The sequence below is a fragment of the Neltuma alba genome, unplaced genomic scaffold (assembly GCF_004799145.2).
Source record: "Neltuma alba isolate B1F8T4 unplaced genomic scaffold, ASM479914v2 tig00002969_pilon, whole genome shotgun sequence".
Taxonomy (NCBI): Eukaryota; Viridiplantae; Streptophyta; class Magnoliopsida; order Fabales; family Fabaceae; genus Neltuma; species Neltuma alba.
Window position 1 is genome coordinate 26,401 of NW_021633085.1, and position 11,108 is coordinate 37,508.

The 11,108-nt window shown below is 35.5% G+C and overlaps 1 protein-coding gene across 1 annotated transcript; it reads right to left on the minus strand.

Annotated features, from left to right (window-relative positions):
- Window positions 1–1,080: 1,080 nt before the first annotated feature.
- Window positions 1,081–6,409, minus strand: LOC114739903 (zinc finger CCCH domain-containing protein 34-like). The gene is made up of 7 exons (XM_028928006.1): window positions 6,149–6,409; window positions 5,871–6,013; window positions 5,509–5,571; window positions 5,177–5,293; window positions 4,753–5,061; window positions 4,351–4,671; window positions 1,081–2,175 (listed from the first exon to the last, which is right to left on the minus strand). Exons 1-7 carry the CDS (start codon window positions 6,234–6,236, stop codon window positions 1,771–1,773), a joined length of 1,446 nt encoding a protein of 481 aa, XP_028783839.1. The 5' UTR covers window positions 6,237–6,409; the 3' UTR covers window positions 1,081–1,770.
- Between the last annotated feature and the right edge of the window lie 4,699 nt (window positions 6,410–11,108).

Here is an 11,108-nt window from a genome sequence, read left to right on the forward strand (position 1 = left end):
AAAAACTTAAATATACTTTAAAATAATGCTAGAATAAAATAACGATGGTAAATATAGACATTTTTCATGGAATCAATATAATACCAACCATTGATTTGTTCGTTTGTTAAACTTATTTGAACGTATGGTATTGATCATGATTATTTAATAAACTCACGCCATTCTTAATCACGAGTCCCAATGAATCATCGATCTATTTTGTGTATTAGAAATGAGGGGGTCTTTCGTGCATCAAAAAAATGAGGGATTTTCTCAGCTGTCAGAATTTTTTAAAAAGCTCAAACAAAGGAAAAAAAAAAGTAAAAATAAACCTTTTTTTTTTTTTTTAAACGGTCTGAAAAAACCAAGCAAGCATGCTGTTACGTTTGGGTCCGTAAAAGAACTTTTGGAATTCTGAAAGTTGAAACCAAGTGGCCTCATTCGGTTAGTGAAATGTTTTTGGTAGGAGGGAGAATGAAAATAAAAATAAATATGATATTTGGTGAAATGAGATAATTTTTTTTTTTTAGTGAGATAATTTATTTGATATGTCATGAGAGCACAAAAATATAATAATGAAGGGGATTAGAATTGTCTTCCTCTAATAAAATCACATTTAATCTTTTAACTTTACATGAAGTTTTACTTTAATTTTTTAATTTTATAAAATGTCTCCGAAATTTTGTAACTCTCATGTTCAAAAATACTGACATTGAAATTTTAAATATTAATAAAATACTTTCAAATACTGACATATTAAACATAATTTTCACGAAGATAATAATTGTTATAAAAAAATATTATTTGAAACTAACAGCATTAAGATAAAAAGACCAAAAGATACTTTTTAAAATTAAACGAATAAACTGAAGCTTTATACAAAATTAGAGAATTAAAAGATATACTTTTGCAACCTTTTCCTTTCAAAAAGTTCTGAAGAAAATATGATGTATAAACTTCCAACAAGCCTTCAAAAAATTTGGATTGTTTATATTTAATACCCTCAATTTCGAACCATTATTTTTGGACAAATGAGAAGGGGGCAAATGAAGAACAATTCCTCTAACCTCATGTGAATGCTTGATCAAGTACAACGATATCAAGGAGAAAGCAAAATTTATTACAGATTCAAAAGTGTCGGTTCTAGTGTAATCTCTTACTTCCCCCTTATATATGTATTTGGTAATGATTTAAATCCCAAATGAAGCATGTCATTGTTCAACACATCACTGTGGATCTGTCTAAAATAGCAACGTGAAGCCTCGTTGTAGTCTCCTGAGTCCTGATTATTTTTCTTCACCTAAACCCTAGACAAAAGAGATGGAATCGTGGGAACAAGAACAAAACCTTCCACTTCCAAAAGAATTGGAAAATGAAAAAGGTTCCCAGAGTGAAAGAAGGGTTTTGGGGAAGAAACATAAACACATAATCAAAGAGAGTGTGGGCAGAAGCCTCATATCAAAGACAAGTGAAGCATAAATAAGCTCAAAAAACTCCAGACAACTGGAGTTGTGGATGCAGTTCCTCAAGATTGAAAGCAAGGTGGCCTGTATGGGATGCTACTAAAATTCTCAAGGTTGGCCATGGTTTATTCAAGATCAATTGGATGGCCATGAAAAATACTATAAGATTATCAACCAAGAGACAAGAGGTGCTGATGTGTTCTAGACCTGTGGAACAGGGATAGCTGAAAAACAAAACCTATCTGAGGAATCCCTTGAATAATGATGTCCCCTTTAAGAATTGGGATTAAAAAAAAGGAGTAAAAATGAAGGTATGCATTCACATTGCTTAGCTTGGGGTATGAGAAACAGTGCTGCTTGTTGTCGTGATCGTGGAAGTCACTACCGGAACAGAACTTTGGGTGGATGTTTGAGTATTTGACTGAGAAACAGTTCCACCAGATGACAAAGCCAAGCCTGCTGATCCAGTGGATGTGCTCATTGATGAAGATATTCTGAATGATCCATGCTCCATGCTTGAACCAGGGCTGAGTTCAGGCCGCAGCTCTGATGACGAGGATGATCGTGCAGGAGTACTGATGGATGAACCCACAGGAATGGATACAACAGGCACATTAACAAGGGAAGAAGCAGATGGACTGTAAGTCAGTGCTCCCATAGGATGATCAAACTTGCATGCAGGACCAAACTTACATACCCCTCGCTGCTCATAATGGATGCAAGGTGGTGCGCCCTGATTATCAAGCATTGACATGAGATGAAAGGCTAGGCACGTAATAAAGCAGCCAAATGAATAATTTAATACACATTTAACTTTCTGCACAAACCTTAAGGGCATTTCATGATATAACTTTCTATGATACACGCATAAAAGGAACTTTTATTATATGCCACATGAGAGCAGACTCTAGCACTAGTAAAAACAATTAAACAGAAGTAAAGCACCTGTGCAATTTGAGACAAAATCAGCTTAGACTCTGACAGTCTGCAAGGGAAAATGAAACAGCTGAGTCTAGACTGTTAAGGATGCTAAAACTTATATCTCATCCCAGCCTCCAAAAATGTAAAACAAGGTGCAGTTTTTTATTCGACTAATCAACTATGTTTGCATTTCAACAGGTTCGGATTCAGCCTGTAAAATTTTATTTATCAGCATTTACTCACATATGAAAATAACAACGTCCAAGTCACTAAATCCTTCATAATCTGACGGCTACTTCAGCTCCTTCACTCGCCTAAATGCACCTCAATTACTGGCTCCAATATCTATCTTTTCTCATTAAGTATAATTCTACCAATTGTCGAGGAAAAGTTGTCAGTAAAACATATTATCTTAAATCTAATAAAGATTTTGTTTGAGTCAAAACACAGTTACAAAAAAGAACAGCAAAGTTAAAAACATAATGAACACAATCCAAGTGTGAGGAATCCAAAAGCTTGCCCAAGACATTTGAAGGTAAACAAGTCCCATGTAAAACGAGAGGAATTGATAGAAGACATTCATAAGAAAGAATCAAACAAATTCCAGAATAGAATTATCAGCATAATGTTCTTAAATGCATTCTTAAAGCCAAAACCAGTCATCATGCCAATAGTCACGTAAGCAGTTTGCTAAAGGGCCAAACTGACACTACCAAAGCAAAAGGAAAAGAAAAGCCAAACTAATCTACATATTGAAATGTTGGGGGGGGAAAAAAAGCCTAAGACAACCCTATTTTTAGTCCAAGACACTAAAAAATCAAATCCTTTGGCAATAGAAAATAATTCAATTCAGATCCCCTACAATTCTGAGAACTCTTGAATAGAAATGAGAAGACAATTAAAATTTACAACAACAATACAGCATACTTGGTTTTGGCATCCTTAGAATTAATGCAGAGGATGATGTGCTAAGCCTCAAGGAAATCAAAACAGAGAACACAAAGTTTTGATAACATTTTCATTTATATACTCATGTTAGAGATAATTATATCTAAAAGCAGATATTCTACATGTTGGCTTATATGTTAAAAGGTTTACAGATTTTTTGAGCTTAGGCTCATCATCTGACAATGAGCAAGCAAGACCTTGACCTTTGCATGACATTTACAGTCTATAGTTTAGTGAAACATCAGCATAAAAACATCAGAAGTATGAGTTGATCATACAGATACAAAAAAACAAAGAGGTAGCATAAGATTGCAACCCAATTATCGACACCATGCATAAGTACAAAAGCTTGATGATATCTTATGAAGGCAAGCTACTGAGAAGAACTATATTTTATTTGAACAAATAGAGAAGTTGTGTGAGCTTTTAATGATCTCATCAAAGGTCGCCTGCCTACACTTATATTTTCTTAAATGCACCTTGCACTTTAGAGGAGCTAAATCCCTTCAATAAATATCAGAAAGAATCTCTATAGTTTAGCAGATAGTGATAAAACAAAAAATACAAAGAACTGTAACCGGTTGAAGGTCAACGACAAGAAGAAACAATTAATTGACCCAAGAATAAGAAATATGTAAGAAATGACCGTCAGAAGTTCTTGACAAGGTAAAACAATATCCCTTCATATTTATACATTAATGAAGGAATTCCCCAGCAGTGTTATAGAAGAACTTAACTGAAACATAGCGTGGAAACAAAATACAAAAGAGCATCAATCAATTTTATGTATCTTAGCCATAACTCAGTATCATCTTACAAGTTACCACATCAACAAGTAACACAAACTTTCAGGCTTTCATGATTAAAAAGTTGAAATACATGTTAAGGTATATCAACAATGGAGGATTTTAAAGAGATGTATACAAATTTTAATAACTGGTCAATGATACTAAAGTTTTAGCCAGATGGAGAGAGAAGATGGAATATCAAGTTCATATCCCAAGGCATCATAAAAGAAGGGTTGAGGGTTGGTAGTTACCGGGCGCATAGGAAGACCAACAGGACTAAGGACCACATTCACATTTGGTATAATCAATTCAGGTGGATGATGATATCTGCAGGAAGGACCAAATCTACACTCCCCTGTTCTCATGTAATGCTGACATTCTGGTTGACCAGGTCTTTCTGGAAATGAATGCTGTTCTCTCTGACTGGTGCTCAAGGGGCCAAATGAGGAACCCGAAGGCTGGTAAAGTGCAGTATAGGGAGGTGCGGGTGAAGGTAGCTGGGTATTTCCATAAAGGTGCGTTGAGCCAACATTAGAGGGAGTACTAGAAGGAACTGCTGGGCTTGTATGAGCCTGTGTAAAGTGTTAAAGGGCATTGCCATCAACAAATGCAATGTAATCTGTCGAAACTGTGAAAGGAAAAGCTTGACCTACCTGATAAGGATTCCAGCCTGAAAAAGGGACAGGGGACATGACCACAGGCCCGTAAGGATTTTGGACTAATGACCCTGGTAGCAGAGGTGGTCTTGCAACCATTACACCATATTGTTGTGATGAAGGACCAGATGGAGGCTGCATATGTGGATAGAATGGTGAAGGTACTCGTACAGGTAGAGTTGAAGCTTGGGGAACTGGTAATGGCGCAGGAACTTGAACACCAGCAGGCTGTGGGTGATGAAACTTACAAGTTGTGCCAAACTTGCATTGTCCTGTTTTCACATAATACGAACACTCTTTCTCATCCTGTATTTGTAAAATGTAAGTTTGGGACAAATTATTGCCATGGTTAGAAAATACCGATCCATCCAATATCTAAAGAAAACACACAAGTATGGGCTAAACATAATGTTATACAAACCGGTCGCATTGGGTATCCATAATAATTAAGTGGAACAGGAGCAACTCCTCCTTCCTGCCTAGGATGGTGGTACTTACATGAAGCACCATATTTGCAAGATCGTGTCCTCATATAATACTGCAGTTTAAGTAAGTAGATCAAATTAATACTAAAGGCCAGCCATCAATTTTGAAGACTGCCAAAGCAGATAATAACTCAACTTCACTCTACTCTTAGAATATACAAATGACTGTTGATTATCACATTTTGTATAACCAGTATGAATGACGATGGCAAAAGCAATACTATTAATAATATTTTCCCAGAGTGTATAGCAGAACCAGATAAAGTACCTGACATACAGGCTGGCCGACTCGCTCTGGATACTCCATAACAGTCCTCAAAGCTCCTATAACCTAAACAGCATATATATGTACCAAATTATTAAAGGTCCAATCACACTATCAAATACAAACATTTTAGTCTCAGTCGAGTTGATTTGATTTTGTAATGATCCTAACACTAACTTGAAAAGCCACAGCCTGAAGGCAATCCCAGCAACAAAAAGCTTTATGAAGTCGTGCGCTCAAATATTATGTACCGATCATGAGTCATAACAAAGATCAAACCAAACTGAAGCGATGGATCACATCAAAAACCAAACGATGTCCTTTAATCTTAAAAACAGTCCGGTAATCAACCACAACAAACTTACCGCGCCACGGTCACGGGGATGATTGAACCGACACCGTGAGCCATAGCCACAAAACCCTGTCTTCAAATAGTGGATACAATCTGCCTCATAGGGCCGTTGTGGATACGATTCCCCACCAACCAATCCCAATTGCCGCATAGATTCTGCATTCGTGAAATCAAGATCAAATTCAGTATATGACACTCCGCATTCTACTAAACCCACAAATCACCATACCAGGACCCAAAATCCTGTCAAACAAGGAACAGAATTCAGAATGCAGAAGCCTACACACCCACCTTCAAGCCCTGTTTCGCCTCCGGTTCCAGTCCATTCCGGCGACGGATCGGACTGCGACTCGTCGCTCGCCCGGCCGTACCGCTCCATTGTACGGACAAGACCAAACCGGACGAGAACCGACTACGCAGTAATTGGGCACAGGGAATGAGAGGCTCCGATCAAATGGGGCCGTCTCAACAGAGAACTAGAGAGAGAAACGGATTGGATTGCCTGGGAGTTTTGGACTCATACACACAGTCACAAGCACGCAGAAAGAGAGAGAAAGCGAGAACGACAGCGTCCCTGCTCCCAGTTTGGCCTCCTGCTCTTTCTCTAGTCTCTCTCACTTCCTTTCAGTTTCAAAGCGTTAATCTTTGATCTTTCCTTCTATGCCTCACTTTGAGCCTTCTCTCATTGGTCTGACAGTTTGTTGGTTTGCTCACGTACGCGCCAAACATCGCTGACATCAACGAAAATAATCTCGCTGAAATTTGTTTTTTTCCGGCATTTTCTTTAAAAAAAATTGTAGGAAATAAATAGTTAATGTTACGCTTATTTGTTTATTGGCCAGCTTTACGTTTATTTATTTGAACTTACCAGAAGATGTTAAATGAGTAAGTTAAGGCAGGTCAAAATAAATAAGCGAATTAAGGAACAAAGTTTAGTGGGATGCTGGTGTCGGTCAAGCCTTGTGAAAAATCAAAAGACCGAAACGCCCTTTTTGGCGCGTGTGGCAGTAAAGGTCAATACTCTTAGATTATGAGAACGGAGTTGTCCTCTTGTATTAGCGTTAATACAAAAAGTGATTATGAGATTAATTAATCTGACTGCCATACAGGAACATAAGATAGATGCTGTTGCTTCCACGTGGCATCATGACGATCTTCCTTGGAAACTGAAAAAAAAATTAATTCTCCCTCACCTTGCAAAAATAAGGAAAATAACAGAAAATGAACCTTAAAATTGTTAGACAACAAAAAGACAGGCTAAATTTCCATAATCCCATTTATTGATTAAAATAATAAGCGATCTCATTCTGTAAAGATTGTAAGGAAAAAACCCCAATATAAGTTTGAATTTTGATAAGCACATTTGTTAGGAGGGTTTTTAACTTTAACATTTTTACAGGGATTAGTTTTAAAACAAAAATGACTTATAATACTCTAAGTTATACCCAAAAAATTCTGTAAGCCCTATGAGTTGTGAGATCTTAAAATTAAAAGGAAAAGACAAAAAATATATTTTTATTTAAAAAGATTTCTCAGGTTTTTTTTGAAAATTTAACTCCCAGACGTTATTAGTTTGTGTAATAGCAAGCCATTCATATTTAGAATCATATTGAATATTGACTAATATAAAATTCATGTTTAAATTAGGTTTTATCCTAAAAATATTCTAAACAAAAGAGTAACACAACTTGAAAATAAAACTTATTAACCTAGTACAAATAGAACAATTCGCAAGTCACAAAATCATGTGAGTTTTCTTAGGCCTCATGCAATTTTTTTAAAAAATTTATATTTATTGCATGTCTTCTTAAACTGAGTCACATAATGAATGATATAAACACGCACATTGTTTATAAGTCTAATTTATATTGACAAAAACATACAACATATATATGCATATATGGGTGATATAAAAATTCCCTTCCACGTGTATTCTAACCGACTCAACAATTTAACCTCTTATTTTTCCCTAACTTGTTCTTAAACTGTAGAAATGTATTGAAATTAATTAATATATATGTCATCTAGAATTATATTAGGATTATAATATATATCATATCTTAGAAAAATAGATTTGAGATATTAACATTAGATTGGATTAGATAAAATTATGAGCTCTAGGTTATGGTTTGCTTATATAAAACTCATTTGCATTCTTCTTATTACGAAGGATTAATAATATTCTGAGGTTATTATTTCTCTCAATCCTTCAAAATGGGGATTGTCTCCTAGTTTGCAGCTCGTTTCGTGATCGGAATCACTCTTGGATAGTCGCGTTCATCATCTACCTTAAGCATCCTGAAGCTTTGTGCTATAGAGACTTCTCTCTCCATGTTGCATTTTTTTTGCATCCACCTACCTTCGTCTGATGTGCTGTCACGCATATGTTGTTGCCTTTGCAATTTGTCTGATTCCATCCCAAATTCTTGCCTTAACAGTACTTCTGGTTTCGTCCTAGATTCTTGCCTTTGTAGTACATTTAGATTCGTTCTAAATTATTGCATTCGTAATGTTTTGGTTTTGTCTAGATCTTGCCTTCACCAAGTCCATTTCTGGTTCCATCCAAATCCATGTTGCCCTATGTTGTTTTTGCTATCACATGCCTCCTCATCGAGATCATCTTCCTCCACGCTGACTTCCAATCAAATGATCATTTGCAACTCAGGTAACTCACGCCCAGGTGAATACTATTAACTCACACCCAAGTCTTACTCCTCAATTTTAGGGAAAGTTTTGAGAAGCATAAATATCCAAGCGAAATCTCCAGCTCAAGCTGGATATTCAGCTTGAGGGGAGTGTGAAAATATACTAAAATAATTAATATTGTGTCATCTAGAATAATTATATTAGAATATTATCTAGGATTATAGTATATTATCATATCTTAGAAGAATAAAATTTGAGATATTAGAATTAAATTGGGTTAGATAAAATTTTGAGGTTGGTTATGTTTTTTGTTGTTTATATAAAGCTCATTTGTATTCTTCTTATTCAGAAGGATTAATAATATTATGAGGTTCTTATTAGGGGTGTTCATAGCCGGCCCGTCCTGGTTCCGGTCTTATTGGGACGAGACGGGCCCGTCCTGAAATTTTTCAGAACTGGACAAAAATAGTACCGGGACGGGACGGGACACAGGACGGGGGTCATCCCGTCCCAGTCCCGTCCCAATATGTATATGTTTTTTTAAAAAAATATGTATATTATATTATGAATTAATATATATTTTTAAATGTTAAAAAGTAAAAAAACAAATAAATATGAATCCCTAAGTCTATTTTAGTTTTCTACTTTCGTTCGCCCTTCCACAGTTCACTACTTCACTTCCGTCGACCGTCGCTATCTTACACTCTTGCTGAAGGCTGAAGCTCTCGTGGACTCACCTCTTAGTCTTCGCGTCTCAGCTATTCTCTCATCTACGAAGTGCGAAAGAGGGCCGCATGAGAACAGTGCTCAGTGCTTACTAATTCACTCTACCTCTCTCGTCTCGACTTCGTCTTTCACTCACGGTCTCACTCGCCAGTTCTAGCCTCATTGAAGTCGCAACCTGCTTAGCTTCTCTTCCCCCCCAGTCTGTTGTCGGCATGTGTCTTTGCTATAGACTACACACTCGCCTCATCTCGTCTCCAAGCCATCGATTTCTGTTTTCTCTGTTTCTCATACCCGTGAGTTTTCATTGCTTTTCTTGATCTTGGGAGTCTTTAAAAATCCTTTTTAATATCTTTTTCTTCATCCATGCTTGTTGATTTCATCTTAATAGCCAACACGATATTTTGTCTCTTTGTATGAATATGGACTATGGATTGGCCAATTGGGATCTGTCTGATATTCTTCACAAATGAGATAGAGAAAAGAAAATCTTTTGTGAAATGAGTAAAACCCACCGTGTTATTTGCCTCATTCGCTGGTTCTTTGAATTCCTGATTGTTGAATTCTTTTAAAATTATATGTATCATTCTTTGGTTGATGGTTTGTGAAGTAGTAATATATATAATTGTCTCCAGCTAGCTTTATTGTGAATATAACGTTGGTTATATTCAAAAAATATATGACAATTGATGCTTGTTAGTTGTTCCTACTTCCTGTCCCGTCAAGACCATCACATGATTAACTTTGTTTTTTACTGTCCTATTTGTTGAATACTTGAATTATCATGATGTTGCTGAGTAATAATTTATTTTCAGTGTATCCTCACTATATATTGCACGAGCATTCAATAAATGAGTAGATATAAAGCTATCTTCATTATGTTATTGCTTAGATTGTAAAATTGTTGATATATGAAAAGTAAATCTCCTATTGAGAGGCCCACATCATTTAAAATCTCTCTATTAAAAGGCCCACAGCATTAAAAAAAAAAAGTACGGGACCGGGACCGGGACAATATCGGGACGGGACGGGACACGGAACAAATTCCTTGTCCGTTACATTCATTAGGACAGAACCGGGAGGGCCGTCCTGGTTCTCGACCCGTCCCGTCCCATGAACAGCTCTAGTTCTTATTTCTCTCAATCCTTAATCCTTCAAATCTTAACATTTTTTTATCTTGAAATTTTTTATTGTAATGACATTCATACCAAAGGAAAAAATTTAACCCAAAAAAAAACAAACAAAAGATCATGATAAAGCTTTTATTTGAGCAAAAAACAGAGATCATACATTCCAACCAAATCATAAAATAAGCCTGTAGATTAAAAATTTGAAATTTGATTATTGAGTGACTATTTACTAGTAAATTTCATATTTTTAATCCAATTTTAAAAATTCATAACTAATTATAAAAAAATTCAATTGAGGTAATTTGAATCTTTATTTAAAGCTCTTTCAATCATCTATAGGAAAAAATATAAATCTTGAGATAAATCTTCTCAATTTGTACTGTTTATTTGGTTAAACAATACATTTTCATATTCTCTACCCTAGCTTTGAGCAATTGTATTTCTTAGCACACACATCCAATTTAGATAATCTACCACTTGTTTTAAAACTTAGAATATGTACTAACCGTTCATCAAATTTTATGGGTAGATTCTTTCATCTTTTTATCTTCTTTACTTTGTCACAAGTTTACTGCTTATAGTAGGAAAATTTATCACTTTACTTACATTAACGTGTTATAAACCTTTTTTATTTTGCATGCAATTATTTCAATAATTCTTAAAAAATTATCATACATCATTATACTCAGTTATACTTGTCATTCTCATCATTCATCATTATATAACATTAATGGCATATTCATATCATACAT

Coding starts and splice junctions, on each gene's coding strand:
- LOC114739903 (XM_028928006.1), bottom strand. CDS start 6,236: ATGGAGCGGTACGGCCGGGCGAGCGACGAGTCGCAGTCCGATCCGTCG. Junction 5,062..5,176: donor ATGGATACCCAATGCGACCG/GTTTGTATAACA, acceptor TTACAAATACAG/GATGAGAAAGAGTGTTCGTA. Junction 4,672..4,752: donor CAGGCTGGAATCCTTATCAG/GTAGGTCAAGCT, acceptor CACTTTACACAG/GCTCATACAAGCCCAGCAGT.